This window comes from Cyphomyrmex costatus, unplaced genomic scaffold (assembly GCF_001594065.2).
Source record: "Cyphomyrmex costatus isolate MS0001 unplaced genomic scaffold, Ccosl1.0 scaffold60, whole genome shotgun sequence".
Lineage (NCBI taxonomy): Eukaryota > Metazoa > Arthropoda > Insecta > Hymenoptera > Formicidae > Cyphomyrmex > Cyphomyrmex costatus.
In genome coordinates, this window is record NW_017280156.1 from 58,558 (window position 1) to 77,076 (window position 18,519).

Sequence of the window (18,519 nt, forward strand, 5' to 3'; positions counted from 1 at the left end):
CAAATCATGAGAATATTTTATTTCGTAAACCGATGTTTTTAGCCCTACGATCGGCAAAATTGGACAACTGACGAAATTTGTTTTCGAAATCTTTCACGTTCTGGGTCACACGTAATCTTCTGTATTTTAAACATTTAAACACGTGCGTATGAACCAATTGTCTCTGACAGACACTTTGTGTAATACGAATCGGCGCGTCTTCAAATTAATTCGCTCAACTGAACGCTCACGCACATCCGGTGCGTCAATCAGGCGGTTCGTTTCATCATCCATCCCCACCATGACTCCTGCTGGCGTGTACTCCACTACTTTTCTCTGTCTTCCCTGATACGCTCCGTATTCTCTTCTGATATCTTTCTCTCTTCCTCCTGTCAGCGCGCATCTGGTCTAGTTCGCCAAATACTAACCGGCTAGTATAGTCAGCCGGCAGTTCTCACCGGACCTTCTCAGGTGATTCGCCTTTCTTTCGACATCCTCCAAATGTCTCAGAAATACTCGAGCATACGTTTACTCAAGATCACGGGACAGTTGCCGAAACGTCGCTCTTCTCGGAACGGATTTCCCTGATGGACTTGGATTGACGTGATTCAAAATCGGTCTTAGGATCCAGCACATCACGATAGAGAAAATACGTGATCAACCAGAATGACGCGAAAGAGGAGCATCTCATCGTTATAATATCCCGTCAGTTAGCCGAAACCGTCTTGCGAATTATCAAATTGAAATCACCGCGAGTTATCCGCGAGGGATCCAGAGACGCAAACGCATGCATCAGCGCGGTGATCGAGAATTAATTTAGTGTCGAGGATTGATTATTGTGTTAAAAGTTATCAATTATAAACTTATTATCAATTCGATTATTTGGAGTTGCGGCTGATGAAAATCCAGCGAAGAGTTATTCTATATCTATACATATATCGACAATTTTCTGCAACTAGAATACAACTTTAAAAAAAATGTATACTGGAAAAGAAAACATGGGACCATTTGAATTTAAATAGATTTTTTATCAAGAGATTCAAAGAATTCCTAAGAATTTTTAGAGAAATTGATTATTCAATTTTAAAGGTATTTACAAGAAAACTTTTATAATTAGATATTTCATAGTAAAAAGATAATTACAATGTACGATATTCTTTTACAACAGACAATAAAACTTATCGTGGAATAGTAAGTTTTTAATTTAAAAGTATTACTCTCTGACATTTCAATATTAGCGGAATAAAAACGAGAGAAAACTAAAGGAAGAAATAAAAAAGAAACTCAAGAAACACAGCTCGGTCATCAGCTCACTTTCTTTTTCATAAAAGAGAACAAAGATGAATCGTACGCAAGGAAACGAGCTCTGGGTATTCGGATACGGATCGCTTTGCTGGCATCCTGGTTTCGCGTATACGAAAAGCACGACCGGCTACGTGAAGGGTTTCAGCAGGCGATTCTGGCAAGGCAATACCACGCATCGTGGAACGGAAGAAAAGGTGAGTCAATCTGTCCTTCAATTTTTTTCTTTAAACTTTAATTATCACCGAGTCACGTTTGTCATCGCTGATCACACTGAGAAAAAAATATTTAAACATTTATTTGTAAAATGAATCTATCTTACACAAATAAATTGTTAAGTATCTTTTTCTTAGCGTAAAACTGTTTCCATATTCAGGAACTTGCGTATTCGATAAATTGAAAGAAACAAATCATTTTTCGAGACTGCATTTAATTGCACAATCTCTTGCTTGATTTTTTCTTTTCTAACAATGAAATCTGTAACCGTGGCGGCTACCAAATAACACAATTTCATGTTTAATAAATAATCGAAATAATAAATGTATTTCAAAAAAAGAATTTCAAATGTTATTTTGACGAAAATAATAAAAGTGCACTTTTGAGATATGCATTTGAGTTAACACTTTTTAAGGCTTTAAACTTCATACATATGTATATCTGTACATATTTAAATAATAATTAGAACATATAAATGCTAATTATAAGAAAATTAGGCTTTACTTTAATGTAATAACAAAATTACGATATTTATGTTTTCGTATATTAATAATATACGTACCTTCATAAGAGGGTGAAAAAGTCTGTTTTCTTAATTTCAGTACATTTCTTTGCGTTCTGATAAATAGTACATTTTTGCATACTCTAAGTATGTATTTATAAAATTGTAGCAGAGATTGAGACGTAAATGTAACTTACGTCTACCATAAACTTACAAATGATTTTAATTTAATTGACTATCGGTCGAGATATGTTTTGTTTATGAATATTAATCATGCAGAAACATAAATCGCAATATGTTATCGTATCACTAAAAGAAAATTTAATTTTTTGTAATTATCATTTGTAATTAGCATTTAGTCTCAATTATTATTCATGTCTGTATAAAAACTAAAACCTTATATAATAGTAAGAATTGCAAAAGTTAATACATTCGTACTGTTATATAATACACATTTACGCCGCATATTCGATAAATATTTCGAAAATTATGTTGCGAATGTTAAGAGATTTTTTAGTATGAATCTAAAAAACTATTAGAACTTTATAATATATCTCTAATATTTTACTATTATTTATACTATTTCACATGGCAGCTTCTCGTGTATTGATGCGACAATACGCATCTTCAGTTCACGTGATAATAAAGATCGGAACAGCCGTACGGACTTTGGATAAAGCAAACGTTCGTGGCAACGACCCTATCGATACGATAAAATAGCAAACAAAATCCCACAATTATGAATAGGAATTTGTAATTAATTATGCTCTCTTAATCAGAGAAAAAAGAGCGTGTCCTGCATTCGCCATAATATTTACAAATTGGAAATATGAATTATTCCCAAAATATAATATGTTACATCAATGTATACATATGTGTATGTGTTGTACGTGAAATGTATAAGCGCTCTTATATAAACAGAAATTATATATAAAAAGAAAAAATAGAGTTGTAAAATATTCAAAAAATATAACTAACAAGTTATGTTTTCATGATATATTTATTTCGGAAATTTAAACTGAGTTGATCAAATTTGGCTCGAAAAACATTAATAATACGAATTAATGAAAGCTGCTTTAATCGTAGATGGATGTAAAAATCGACGATTACATCTTTTTTGTTTAAAAGTTTTTAGCTTATTGCGTATTGCGTTAGCTTAATGCCAAGTCCTGCTGCATTCATTTATTTCGCGGACGATATATATCCAAAATATTTATAATATATCTTCACGTATAAAAATGTGCTTCATACATTTTGCACGTGATTTTTATTTTCAGTCATTTGAAAATTCTATTAATACCTGAATTTTATTGCGCTCGTCGATGTATGTCGCATATTCTTTTTTTGGTTTTGGCCTAATTCCAAGTGTACGCGATACATTTTTCGCGACACTGATAATTTATGTGTGATTGTCTCGATTTGATAAGAGTCTATCGACATGTAATTTTGATAAAATTGCGCTGGAAAGATCGAGATTTGGAGGACACCATGTGAACATAACGTGCACAAAATAAAAATAGCATACTATTACGAGCGCAAAATGCCGCAACTTGTAATAATGAGAAAAGGTTCGACGACTGTCTTTTGACCAAGCTTTATTCAACGGTGTTACAAGCAAACTTACAGACTAGCGAGCTAAGGTTGATGACGAGATTATGGCTTACGAAATTAGACTAACTCGAGCTGAGCTAGAAGGATCTTTTTATTGACAAAAGAGTCTTCTATTAGCTCCAACCAATAACGTGAGATTTTTAAGTACCAAAAATGTACGTAAAAGGGATAAGGAAAAACTGTAGAAAGTGACGATGACTCAAGAGTCTATTAAAATGAAACATAAAATAAGTTCATTAGACATATACCCCTTTTTTGCCTATAATTCTAAAAACATCTTAAAACTGAATATTCAAAAGAGGTTTTCAAAAGGATTAAATTGAAAAGAAAATAAAAGGACAAAAAGGAAAACAAAGCAATTAGTGAAAGTAATAAAATAATGGCAAGAAACAAGGTTTATTAAGAAGGTTTAGGGAAAAATACGTTAAAACTTTCTATACACTAAAACATGACAACGGTTACGTTGGATGTAACAATACTCGAAATTCATTTTTACTCTCTCTTTGTTTTAACACGCACAAGAAAACCCACGCGCTTTGTCACTTCCTTCTTTATTTTGTTTATGTTTTATCTTTCTTTTCTTTATTTTTTTTTAACTGAAAAATAATAAAAGAATGTTACTTTTGATATGTATAACTTATTACTATAATATGTAAATGTAGCTGTTTAAATTAATGATTTAAAAATAAATATTATAAATAAATATTTTATTTTTAACTAGCAACCCTCAGTCCAGCTTCGCGTAGACAGAATAAGCCGAGAAAACGCTCTAAAGATTGTTTTTTCTTTGATTTATCTCACTAAAATTGTCTCTGCTCAACTTTCTTATATACTACTCAACAAAATTAAAGGATCACTTGTTCCACATTGCAAAAATAGACAAATTTCGAGACAGAATAACTTCATCAAAAATCATCGTATCGAGATTTTTAAAAAAAGTATTTTAAAGCTTGAAATCTCTACTTTTCAGACCGGTACTTCAAAAAACGGTCTTACTGATATTTCATGAAGTTACACTAACATAAATAAAAGTGCGTCAAACCTCAAAATTTTTTACGAAGTTTGAAAAGTTCCACCGCACGAACTAAAAATTGTGCACAAATGGAGTTGACAGCTTTCGAAGGAATGAATCCTTACCTTTAATTTGCTTTTTTATCGATCTCTGTACGATTTTTTTTCACCGAGTTATTTAACGTTGAAGTAAAAATGACCCTTTTTGCTACATGTAGTCTTTTTAAAGTTTATATATACATTTTTCTTTCTTGGAAAGAGAGAATAAATGTTGCGATATAATGCGTTTTGTATTACACTTACGTATAAATTACGTGAAATTGTATATATAGCCAGTTATAAACCAGTAGTAACTGATATCTTCAATGAAAGATAAGTTCCGTGTCTTGGATTATTCTTTTTGCATTTCGCAACAATGCGATATGTACTTTCTGCTTACAAATAAGTCTATATTATGTGTATTAAGTATGTATACAATAATATTATATTATACACACACATACATATAATATAAACACACGTACGCATATTTAATGTAATAATATAATCCTTTAATAAAGCTAAATTATTATGTGTACTTACATGTATAATTAGTCTAGTCTATTTCTCTAGAAAAATTAGTTTACAAACAAATTTCGTTTCATATTGAAAAGATTTTCTCAAACACAAATTAAAAAATTCTCTTTATACAAATAATTTCTCTCGTATCTTAATCTCTCAATAAGATGATTGTTGCATTTATTTCCTTTATGTTGCAGCCCGGACGAGTCGCTACTCTAATCGAGGACAAAGAGGTACTTGATATTTAATTGAAACGTCTTCTCATCAAATGCAATATAAATTATCAACTATGAGAGTCATGTGCAATATAGATTTTTTATTCGCTTGCAGGCTACAGTTTATGGACGAGCGTTCCAACTTCAGAATATTACGGAGAACTTTTCTTATTTAGAAAACCGCGAATGTACCTTAGGAGGATACGACCTGACAACTATCGCAACGTTTTACAGCCAGCATGAAGACTTGCAATTCCCCGTGATAATTTACATTGCCACCAACAAGAACAAACAGTGGCTCGGCGAGACATCGTTGCAGACTGTAGCGCGCCAAATCACTGAATGTTCTGGTCCAAGTGGACATAACGTCGAATACCTTTTACGGTAAGAGATACATAATGCAAGCTGTGTTCTAAGTTCATCATTATCTGATACTTAATACTTTGATAACGTTATAATTTATATAATAAGACGATAAGTATTGGTGTGACAGCTTGGCGGAGTTCATGCACCGTTATTTGCCAGAGGCGCACGACGAGCATCTCTTTACACTGGAAATGTTAGTACGTTCGCGAATAAAGGAGGAGAACATGTGCTTGGTGACGTTGATGGGAAATAAAAATTTCGATGTCGACCTCGATGAGGACACGGAATCGGCTGTTCCCGCAGAAGAAGTTAACGAGCGACCCAGGGAGAACCCTTTCCAGTTCAGCGCACGAATTCCGTCCAAGAGTTTGCGTTGTGTAAAAATGTAATCAACTGGATCGTACAGTTGTATTTTGCAACTTCGATCGCACATCTCTGTATGATAATATGGTAACGAATGAAAGAAACAGAAAGTTATTTTCTTACTAAAGAAACGTGCAATTTGAGTACAAATTTTCGAACGTACAAACTAGTAATGCAATTACACACTTTCATATTGAATGAATATTGAACTAGAGGGACAATAGTTACTTGAAGAAAAGAGTAAAGAAAAGAACTAGAGTCTATATTTAAAAAACAACTATTTGCAAATTTTTCCGAGATCTCACTAATAACTGTCTCCTTTATGGAAACTATACGTGTAGTATACGTTTGTGAGACGGCTGTGTTAATTTTGTATCGCGTAACCGGCGTAACGTGCTGGACACGTGGGTGGACACCTAGATCGAATTCCTCTATGTACAATTTTATTATAACACGACTCTATATTTATGTATTTTTGTGTGTATTATTTTTAATATATAAGAGAAATTATAAGTCTCCTATTATTTTATTTAATTGATAATTATTACTATAGAATCACAGATAATAATAAAAAAACAATTATTTCTTTAAAATTGCGAAAATATTTCTAAAGCTTAAGACAAAAGAAAAGGTATTTGCAAGTATTTTATGTATGAAACATTTTTTGGAGACTGTCTTCCAATAAATCTTTTTTAAATGTTTAATTTTAAGATATTCTGATATTGCAAATTTGCAATTTGTTTCATTAGTTTAATTACTATATTTTGCGTATTTTGTATTATTTATATACGGTACAGGGCGAGGCTATTCTATAATTTCAACTTTAAAATAATATGAAAATTTTTATGACGGTAAATAATGTTTTTTGCAGTAACGTACGTGTTTATAGCTACATTGTAGATTGTATAATTATGATTGTTCCTTGAGAACACAAGTACAACCTTTAAATGTTTAAATATTCAATATGTGCTATTTAGAAACATAAATATTACTACGAAAAATAAAAAAGGCCTTGTTCTCTATTCTATATATGTATATTTTTTTAATATAAAAAATGATTTTTTAGATATGCCATGTTCTATGAACATGTAAACACAAACTATTAGTAATTTATACTATATGTATAATTTAAATTAATATGAAATTTAAAGAAGGCCTTTATGATATATAAGATAAAAAGTACAAGTCTTAAAGTTTTTAACATATATCGATAAAGTAGGGAAATTATTGCTAACCATCGATCGATAAGCTAGCGACTTTGTATTTGTGATTTTGCTATCGGTAAAATTGTTACCTATATGGGCATTATTTCTTACAATTAAATATAATTATTTTATGTACATACGATTTTTATCTCTTTGAATACATAAAATAATTTTCCTCTGATCATTATTTCGAAATTACAAGATAATGACGTATATGTGTATTACTTTTACATCCTTTGCGTCCATTTATTTGACCAATGAGAATGGCATTTGATAGGAAATTTCATGCGTACATATTTTATTTGAATTCTTCAAAATACATTCAATCCGTCGAGAAATTTATAAACGGTACCTCGTAATATGGAACAGTCATTCATCCAGCCGCTTAGACTCTCCATGAATATTAGACTGACCATTCTATGGAACGTTGCGCTGCATTTTAGCTACCATTATTTTACGTAATAATTCGAACGTTCAAGTTTTAGAAAAAAGATTTCCTGGAGAACACACACACATATACACATATACAGGGTATCATTAACCGATTAAATCACCTATATACACACACACATACACTCGATAGCAGTGTGATAACGGAACATTTGTATCCGTCCCTATCGTTCTATTAGCGATATTATATCCATAATTTAATCGATTTAAGTTGTCGAAATGATCGAAAACACCACGCGTTTTGCTGATAATCGGAAAAGCGAACCGTTTGATGTAAACCGTAAAATTTGATGAAGAAGATTGTTCGTGCAATATTTCATCCGTGATAATTAATTAACAATTAAAACATCGAATAATACAACATATAACAGAAAATTTTTGTTTTTAATCTTAATTAAAAGCGCATAGCGGAAGACTATCTTTTTCTCTTTTTAAAAAGAAGAGCCGTAACGTATGTGCATATTTTATAACGTACTAGCATTTCTTATCTGAAAGATTGTAACGGACTATTCGCAAAAAAAAAAGAAGACATTTTGGACGCAGCCCGATTGTCGCATTCGCGATGCAGTTACACGCCACGGTCTTGACTTAAGTCCCTAGAGTATCTCAAAGTCACGCGTTCGCAGGCGCGAGTCGGGCTTAGAACGGGTTTACGTTAGACATTTATTGCGCGACACTGTAGAAAAAAAAAGGACACTCACACAGCTCGTCTTCGTAACGCAAAAGAGACCTATGCAACGTTCGCTTCTCACGCGTCTTTTTTCTCTCACCGATGAGTAATCGAAAATATAAATAGCAATCTCGCGGCAGAGCGTATTGGATCTATATAATCAAAGCAATTACGTTTAATTTCTCATAACCCTTCGCACTAGTATATATGTATAAAACATGATTTTTTTTTCAATATTAAGTATCAAACACGTGTAGAAATCGTACGACCATGTACTTGATTTCAACAGCGATCCTTCCTCGAATGGATTTTAATTCACCTAATTCTTATACGAGGGAACGTTACGGCAATCTATAATCCGATTCTTCACCGTTACGTCAGACCGAACACTGTTTTAGTTATGGATGCCGATTTCTTACGATAAAGAGAAATCCGTCTGTTGAAGTTATTTCAAGCCGTCTCAAACAAATAATAACGACTTACCCGCACAGTCTTTACAGAATGGACATATACCGGCGTCCGTCACGCATCGCGACGTTAGAACCAGCCAGGTATCTCAGGGATAACGTTACTCGGTAGCACAGTGCGTCTACTGTCCTGTAATTGCCATTAAGAATAGACCCAAGAAATCGATTAAAACCTCTTTACAAATTGTACGAAAGTTGCACTGAACTTTTCTTTCAAAAGAGAATCAGAAGTCTATGGCGAAAAGAAAATATCAAATCGAAATTCTATTCTGTTCCATTTAAGCTTCCTAAATATAAACTTCTGTATTGCTTGTATATACAGGGTGTTTCTTAAATATAACGTCCGCTAATAATACAGTGATATTTTTAATAAAAAAAACTAAGTCGAAAAGTCTTTTACTGTTTTGCAATTTTCGCAATATTTTTATTTAGTTGTCTAATGAACAAAATGTCTAAAATCGACACATAAGACGACTTTAAGATATCTTTAAAAGTTCTTTAAGAAACATTTTCAAAATATTTCACAAAGAGCACTGAAAAATATCTTAAAATAGTCTTATACATTTTATGCGTTTATTCGGGCATTTTTAGAAATTAATATCTCGTTAATTATTGGGAAAATTACAAAATATGAATATATTATATAATATTTCAAATATTTTTTATTTTTGCACAGTAAAATGATCACATTAAACAAATATTAAATATTAAATCTCGTAAAACCGTATATGTGAGAAATGTCTTTTAAATATTGAAGAAACATTGTTTGGTTCGTTAGCCTTTCGATCTATATCTTTTAATTTGTTATGATAAACCTATATTGTTATTTTATAATATAAAATTATACTTGCAACCGATAAGAGTCGAAATAATTCGTCATTAACGTCCGCAATGAAAGTATACTACGATCGTTTTTTGCTTCCCTAAAGCCGCAGGTATCGCATGGAAATTTATGTAACGACGTGCCGTGCCGCCTGTCCTCTTGTTGCAATGATATTTACTGTGAAAAGCGAATGAAGACGCTGCCGCATGCAACAAATTGGATATAGTCGGCATGAAGAAGTTAACAACTCGCACACGAGCCAACTCGAGCGTGTACGGAGTACACGCTTCGTTTCGCTGAAATAATAACGAAGATCCCCAGACTTGGCCCGTGTCGTCACGGTGTAAGCAGGAATTTCTTGCTCTCCTTTCCTTTACATTTTCACCCAAAATTACAAAAAAGTTCCTGCAAACGTCAACCGCGCGGATGAAACTCCGAGGGAATTAATGCAAGAGACATGCAATACGGAAGATTTAAAATTAAATTTCGTAAAAGCGCTACGTTTTTGTTGAGCAAAGTGATTATTTCCTCGAACTATGTATATGTATGCGAAATATAACAGTTTCGAAAGACTAGAATCACCCGTTTTAATTAACGCTCGTTGAATATCATGATTCCTCGAAGTATTCCTCTGTATTTTAAATTTCTAAGCACGTATTGTTTTGGAAAATTAATCAGATTCGAATCTCTGAATGATTATCGTGATTACGAGTGACACACGCGATGTTAACACCTACCTACAGCTTCTCAAGGGCTATGGGTACACGGCAAATTGCTGAGCTCGCGCAAGAAACGTCCTACACTAAACACGTAGAACTAATCGGTTTTATACGTCGATTTCAACGATTGACAAATCAACGATCCGGCAATGCCGATCGCGCCCGCGCATGAAAATACATAGGCAATAACGACAAAAACGTCGTTAAGGACATGCGGCAAGAGCTCAAGGAGCGTAAAATGTGACACATTACGCTATGCAACGTGATTTCCATCGCTAGCTGTTACGATCAGTAAAATCTTTCCGCGTTTCAATTATGAAAAAGTTCGTGACAAACAATCACGTTATTTTTCCTTCTCTATTTCGGTTAAAACTAGCTTATCTAATATAATTCCTATCGCTAGAATTAGCGATTCAACTAGTATATTTTAAGCATTAATATTAACTTTTTCTAAATTTTTTACATACACTTGAATATCATCTTCTTTTTCTTGTAATAAATTCGTTTATTTTTTTCACTATTTAATATTTATACATTGTGAAAATATTTAAACAAGATAGATTAAAAATATGCACGTACACACACATATATATATATATATATAAAATGGTATTTTTTTCTCAAGACTTACACAATATAATAAAAAATACTTTTGAATCAGTTAATTGCAAAAAGGAAGTTAATGTGAAGTTAAACGATAGCATTTTGCTAGCAATTAATCGTAACTATCTGCTTTGTAAATATAACACTATGGTTACAAGCGTCTCAGAGAAATTTCTCTGAGAAATGTGCAACCGCAAGACAATGCCGTAGTTCCCGTGGAGTATAAATACACGAATCAAACCGTGCATTAACATCTTGCCACAATTACACGCGTCTCTTTATTATTACACGTCGAAAAACTTTCGCTGCGTAGACATTTTTATTTCCTGCCAATTTCCACGGAGCGCACGTTATAACATCTTGCGACTTTTTCTCATGCACTTCTTTCTACCGCATCCGGTTTACAATTCGGAAAAAAGATCAAAATTATTGCGCCAGTCGAAACAGCAAAGATAAAATCTATACGAAATAATGCTCCAGCATATTTTTTCAAATAATCAAATAACCGCATATATAGCTAATTGATATTTTGCAAGTTTTTATAAACAAAATTCGAATGAATTTTGTCACGCCGCAGACAATACGGTGCCGATAATGCGAAAATGAGAACGGGATATCCATTATCGGGCCATTTGTCGAAATTAATTTCACAGCACACGCATGAAACGTAACAATCGCGCGTTAATATGACGTTTCGCATAATTGTTTGTCCCCGTTAATGCGGGCCGTACAAATGAAATGAAGTGTGCAAATCCCCGAGCAGCGAGAATTCCCTTCGATGTGCATAATTAACGCTGCGTGCTAAATAGCGCTGGCAACTTTTGTATCATTTATCCGCGCCGTTGCGTAATGGCGCATCGATTAATCGGACTCGTGATTCCGCGCGATCCCCCCGCGCGAGATCCGCATACGTACGCACGCACGAACGTTTAACGTTGCATTTATCATATCCGCGTACTACGGCTTAATTAATAATTCAATGTCACGCGGTAAACGCGAACGCGCGGATGTTTCAATGTAGCGGCAAAGAAAAAGGAAGCGTTCGACCCAACGTCGCACAAAGGCGCCTAATTTAGCTGAAATTCTCGCCGCATCGTCATTATCCCGCGACTGCGGTGCACCTCGTCGATCATTTAACGGCGGCCATTACTGCGCCGGTGCATCAATTAACTGCATTCGTGCTTCTCTTGTGGCTTTATACATTGCATATATATATATATATATATATGCACAGGTACCAGAGAGGTGAGAGAGAAAAAGAGAGAAAGGTTTCTGTGTCGAGGCGCGCGAATGAGTCCCTTGGGCAAAATAATGCATTATTCTCGTTTGGTATACCATCGTTTGGTATACCTCGTCGATACTGCTTGCTTGAAATTTCTGCGGGAGTAATTTCTCCAATTTACCTACTTATTTTTGATAATTATCTACTCTCTCACAACTTTTATACTAACAGGGCGAAAGTAATATTTTGTTCTGAGTTCTAACGTGTGACGTTTGGTGCAAAGCACTTTTTATACAACCTTGAAAAGGATTTTTGATCGTACAGCTCTGGCTGGCATATTTTGTTTAAATTATATAAAGTTACAAAATAAAGAAAGCAATAAGGATTTAAGCAGAGAGACGAGTGAACCGCCTTGAATATTCACTTTATTGTTGGATATTATCAACTTTTATTATTTGATCCTTGCCAAGAAATTAGCAGCTCGTAATTATATAGCGGAATAAAATCGAATATAGTTCGATAATACGAATAAACGATGATGATTAAAAACCTCTTTGTAATTAAAAACCAAGGATTTGTGCGCTGCACCCAATGACACCATTGATCAACATGTGCACCGCCCGAATGAGCTAATGGCTCATTGGAAGGTTATTCATATCCATGATTCTGAAAACTAGAGCGAAGCCTGTTTCCGTATCGGCGAATGGCGATTACGAGACCTAAAGGGGTCACCATTATAAAAGACGCGAAAGATGATGACGAAGGGTGCTGGTTAAAAGCCGACGCAAGTGTGTGACTTGGATTGGCGTTAACATAAATAGCGAAAAATCGAGGAAAGTTTCGATCGTTGCGTTCGATGGGAGGAAATAAAAGAAAAGTTAAAAATATGCGATTTTCTTATACACACATTTCACGCAAGCGAATAGGGTGGGAATTGGGTGGGAATTTGCGTCACACGAGGTTCGCATATATTATAAATCCACGAGATAGAGACTTACTTCACTTATCACCTGCTACCTTCGTGAAACGCTATCCCTTTGATATCGCTTTACACGCTATGTGATTATCAAAGTAGATCGTGTGTATGTACGCCTCGCTCCGTGGGCGCGTTTGCGCGTAATATGTGTATTCCTTCATTGCGACAGTCCAATGTGAAATCTTCGATAATTACGACATACCTCGATAATTGAAAACACGACAAAGACTCTTCTCTCCGACACAACTTTACACAAAGTTCATTTTTTAGACAATCCTGTTTTGATCGACGCAATTATAAAATATTTTTTCCCGCGAGCTCTTCTAAATATTTAACAACTTAATAACCCTGAACGAGAATACGTTCGAAAATAACAGATAACTGCACGGTTTATTCCGCAGATCAATATTATTGAGTTTTATTAGTTTCTGCATATCGGCTATATAGGTAACCTTCCGACGCACGTAAAGCCATATTAATGTTAATTGGCAATCATTTCGCGTTAGCGTTTCGCCTCGCGTGCGTGCCGAACGGCGCATTATCTATGCACCATGTTCTAGAAATAAATATCATACCGCGCAGAGGTATCCCTCGTAATATTCGTATTCGCATATTGTCAGACAAGTAAATCAAAATCAGATGTACAATGCACTTAAATGAGCTTGTAGGTGCCTACCGTATCACCCGGTGACCTCGTTATGAATTACGTTTGAGATAATTGTGTATGCGTGTGTATTCTCTATGTTCTAACAAAACTTGTGATTCCACTTGTGTGTGCATTCTAAAAATAATTTAAAATATTGTTCATTTACGTTCAGCTTTTATTTCGACTTCTGCAGTTTTTCAGACTATCGCTAGACTATTGGTGTAAAATTAGACAGAATTCCTGTGTGTTTTGAATGTTTTATTTATATTTTACATATGTTTGACGCATGCTTTTTCAATTTTCACGCCCATAGGCGCGCCGCAGATCAGGTAGCACCGGCGGCGGATAGACAGAGAGAAATGCGAAGTGTCAGCTGCGACGTTCCTTCTCGGGAAGAAAAGGCGAGGCCAGGGAGGGGATAACCATGAGAAGAGTCATCCTTGCTTGCGTCATTCACCTGCCGCGCGCGGTGTCCGCGTCCGGTACCGTTTCAAGTGTCCACTACTTCTTCGGAGCTCCGGAGGGATCGGGCACTTCCGCGCCCGATCGCCTGCAAACCAAACTCGATAATCCTGCCTAATTAATCCCTATATTTCTTTCTAGCTTCCGTCGCTTATCGGACGACGTCGTTCGTCTCGGTTTCAACGAGATTGATTCTTGACGAAGACCTCACGACGATTATTTCCCCGTTATTGTTGGAAGATCCTGTCGGATTCTCTGATTGCATCGAGATGGCAATCACGAGACGCCAACGCTGCATATTCGCGTCTGAGAGGGATATTACTCGAAGTTGCACGAGCTCAACGAAGCTTTGTACCAAGATCCGATCATTCAATGACGATTTATGAAAAGGATACACACAATTCTAACAAAACGTCTCGAAAGGAGTGCGACATTCCTCGCGTGACGTTCGCATAAAAGGAAGTAAAAGTAGAAATATACGAAGCATTTTAAACTTTGTTTTTTTCGATTCTGCAGTCACGACTATTTATAATTTTCCATATTATTAACATTGAATTTTTATATTTTATCAAGTTGCTTTTCACATTGTTTGATATTGTAGAACTTTCATAGAGTATTCTCTTATCGAAATATTTAATTAGCTAATATATAATGCAAATAGCTAATATATAATTTGCATATAACGTAAAATTTAGAATCAATTTGTTCGCAAAAGTCCGGATTAAATGTATAAAAATGTGTTAATGAGATTGATAGATAAAAAAAAGTTGATATAAAAACTTTCGCCTGAAACTACTTTGTTAACAAATTTAAAAGTTTAAAGGTTTGTAAGTAGAATACATTTATAACTATTTCTATTACACAGTAAGAATATTTGAAGAATCGACAATTATTAATTTTACGAATAAAAACTTGCATTTATTAAAAAAGAATTATCGATTTCTATATTATTTACTAACATTAGTTGTTACAATAAATATTCAAAAATTCTTCCTTCTAAAAAATGCAATCTTTTATTTGTCGAAATAATGAAATAGCAATAAATATAATAAATATATTCTGCTCGTAAATCTTTGAACGTTTAGGTATATTTTTAATTAAAACATTTTTGGACATAAGTTTACACGAACTTTTTTTACCTGCTCAACCTTATTAACACACTGTATAAATTTAGTCTCGATCTTTAAATATCCTATATAATGTTTACAATCGTATATATAATAAAATTCTTTTAAATATACAGTAATACATGTAATTTACAATATTAGATACATAATTCTACTTAATTGGATCTGTAAAATATATTATTGCGAACGGCACTCATTAGATAAACATTGCGACATCACGTTAGAAATAAGTATAAAGATATTGTACCTCCAAGTCGCTCGTCTAAGAAGAGATCAAGGTGCGATTTTCTCTGAAAATCGAGACGACCAAGCGAGAAGGTTAACGCGAAACGACGCAAGACGAAGGTGACATGGTCACGGATTGGCCTAGCCCCTAAGGTTACGGCTTGAATTTGCAGCCGGGCTTTCTAGCACGGTCGTGTCGGTGGTAGTCCTATCCCGGCCATTGGCAAATCGAAGGAGTCCAATGAGCGGATAACGCGGCCGTTTCGTGCGGCCGACGGTCTCGTTGCAAACGTGGTGGTGAATGCACGATGGCGGTATCGGTGTTGGAGAACGATGGTGGAGAAGGAAGTGAACAACTTTCACGCGACGCCGCCGACGACGGCGACGAGGACGATGAGCTTCTTCGTATCGGAATGCTACTGCGCCAGTGTCGGAGTCGACGAGGGAGCAGAAACTTACGACCGTTATATCCCCTTAATCCCTTCGAATCCTTGCGTCGAAGATATTTCTCAGATAGGGATAAGGTAGACGGAACACGTGGTAAACGATCGCTTAAGAGAGAATTGTTGGATGAATAAACTTCCTTACACACTCAATAAACATTTTTCTTGAAATTAAGAAAGATTAAGAAGAAGAAAAAACTGAAAATATTTGTTGATGAAAAGAGTAATCAATTTTTTTTTTACTCGTAATAACATTTTTCATAAATTAATCTGTTATCAAAAAAATTATCAGCGATAGGCTTAACGGCATCAACACTGAGATAAACGTTTGTTTAAAAATAAACAAACCAGAAGATTTTTTCTGATTAAATCTATTATATTAGAATTTCGTTTATCTTAATTAGAATTTTAGGATTTAATTTAATCTATACTAGACAATTTTCTAGTAGATTCACGAAATTTTCTGGTTAAATCTACTAACATTTTAGTTGAGAGAAGTAAAATTCTGATTGATTTGTCCATTTTCAACAAAATATTTTTTTCCGTGAACGTTTTGCATTTCTTTTGAATAATCTCTGTTGAAAAAAAAATGTATAATTGCCACGGAGAATGTCTTTCTCAGTTAACCAGATTTCTTAATGCTTGCTCGGAATGACTTCTGAACTAGTGACCTCCGGTTCTGCGAGATGCAGGATTCGAGGAGAGTCGCGCGGAATCAGGTTCTCTCCCAATTGGAGCGATTAAATCTAAGCAGCACAGGATCCTCCTTCTTCTCCTTCCAGCGTTTAAATTCTCTCGGCGTCTGATAGACGTCCCTCGCCGTACACGAGAAACGGACGAGAAGCGCCCTATGCACGCATCGCCAATTATTATATTAGGGATCCCGCAACGTCAGGAGGCTCCTGATTCTTCATTTTTCTTCTTACGCGAAGAAGATTTCGCTTTCCTTCGATCCGTGATCTCGCATGCACAGCCGGACGGATATTAGAATCCCTTCGCACCCGAAAGGGTCGAACAGATGTTCTAGTAAACAGGTGAATCTCGGATATTGAAGCGTGTAAGATCTCGAGGCAACAATAAAACAAGCGACAAAATCTTCTGCACTTTCGTCATGAATTTCGACGAATCAAATAAATCCTTTTTTCTGTAACCATCATAGAAATTGTTTAAAACGAAATACGGTAATGTGAGTCAAATGAGAAGCATACGAGTTGTTGGACTTTTTTGCGAAAGTTATCATTTATTAATCTACTACGCGATAAAACGTTTCCGACCATTTTTTTAATCATTTTCACTATAATAATAAAATCTTATCTCGTCACATTTATTAATATTGTCAGACGAGCTCTCACGTATCTCAAACTCTTTCGAATGTTATAGAATCTCTTCTTATTTATTTTTATTTATTTTATCGTAAAAGCAATCTAGGACATTTTTGAGTGTAGATTAATAAATGATAACTTTTTTTGCAGAAATATATCCAGCGATAGGCTTGTAATATGCTCCTTATTCGCCACATATTGTTTATAATCAAAGCCATATTGTTTTCGATATACTTGAAAACAAAAATAGTTGCTGATTCAAAAAAGAATGTGGTATGTTTGTAAGGTCCTTTTTTAATTCAGGCAGAATATGTTCTAAAAGTCGATATAATAATTTTGTTTGTGAGAAGTTTTACGTATTTTATACGTTTCATTTTTGCAACTCTGTTTCCTTCTAAAAAAAATCTAAATATGTTTTATTTTGAATGTGTAAAGAAGGTTAACAGACTGTAATTGACTAGAATTATATCACGTGCGTTAGACGTTCTGGGATGTAGATTTTCGTTAGAATAAATGCCCGACTGTGTCTCGCGGACGGGGCAATTTCGCCTTAATCGGCGTGTTCACGAAGATTAGGTATATGCTCTAAGGATCGTGCGCTCGCGGAGCCTAATGATTAGCCTAATGGGAAATCCGGGTCTGCTCTCTCCCTACAGCGCGGGGTCACACAGTTAGTCAGGTGAGTTCTTCTACTCCAAAGTAGACAACCTCCGGATTACTTTGTTTCAGAAGCGACAGCTACCAGTCGAGATTTCACCCAACGACAAAGAGAGAGAGAGAGAGAGAGAGAGAGAGAGAGAGGGAGGGGGGAGAACGATTGGCGAAATTTAAACCGTGTTAATTTGCAACAAGACTCATCAAAGAAATGTTGTCTATTATCTATTAGAAACTGTTTAATGGGAAGTCCTAACGCGAGACTGTGTGCTTCGTTTAATAAAGAGTTACATAAAGTACTCGCATTTTTTCCGCTGCCCACTCACAAGAGCTGTTGAATCAATCTAACAATGAGTGGGAACTATGAATCGTGGAGCGC

The 18,519-nt window shown here is 34.9% G+C and overlaps 1 protein-coding gene across 1 annotated transcript; it reads left to right on the plus strand.

Moving 5' to 3' along the window:
- Positions 1-1,057: 1,057 nt before the first annotated feature.
- Positions 1,058-6,578, plus strand: LOC108779577 (glutathione-specific gamma-glutamylcyclotransferase 1). Its single transcript, XM_018547014.1, has 5 exons — positions 1,058-1,068; positions 1,218-1,478; positions 5,380-5,415; positions 5,513-5,781; positions 5,891-6,578. Exons 2-5 carry the CDS (start codon positions 1,320-1,322, stop codon positions 6,150-6,152), a joined length of 726 nt encoding a protein of 241 aa, XP_018402516.1. The 5' UTR covers positions 1,058-1,068; positions 1,218-1,319; the 3' UTR covers positions 6,153-6,578.
- The last annotated feature ends 11,941 nt before the right edge of the window (positions 6,579-18,519 follow it).

What these genes read in the sequence shown, in the direction of transcription:
- LOC108779577 (XM_018547014.1), top strand. Translation starts at nt 1,320, where the DNA reads ATGAATCGTACGCAAGGAAACGAGCTCTGGGTATTCGGATACGGATCG. An exon ending in ATCGTGGAACGGAAGAAAAG is followed by an intron (nt 1,479 to 5,379) that starts GTGAGTCAATCT and finishes TTTATGTTGCAG; the next exon opens with CCCGGACGAGTCGCTACTCT. An exon ending in CTCTAATCGAGGACAAAGAG is followed by an intron (nt 5,416 to 5,512) that starts GTACTTGATATT and finishes ATTCGCTTGCAG; the next exon opens with GCTACAGTTTATGGACGAGC.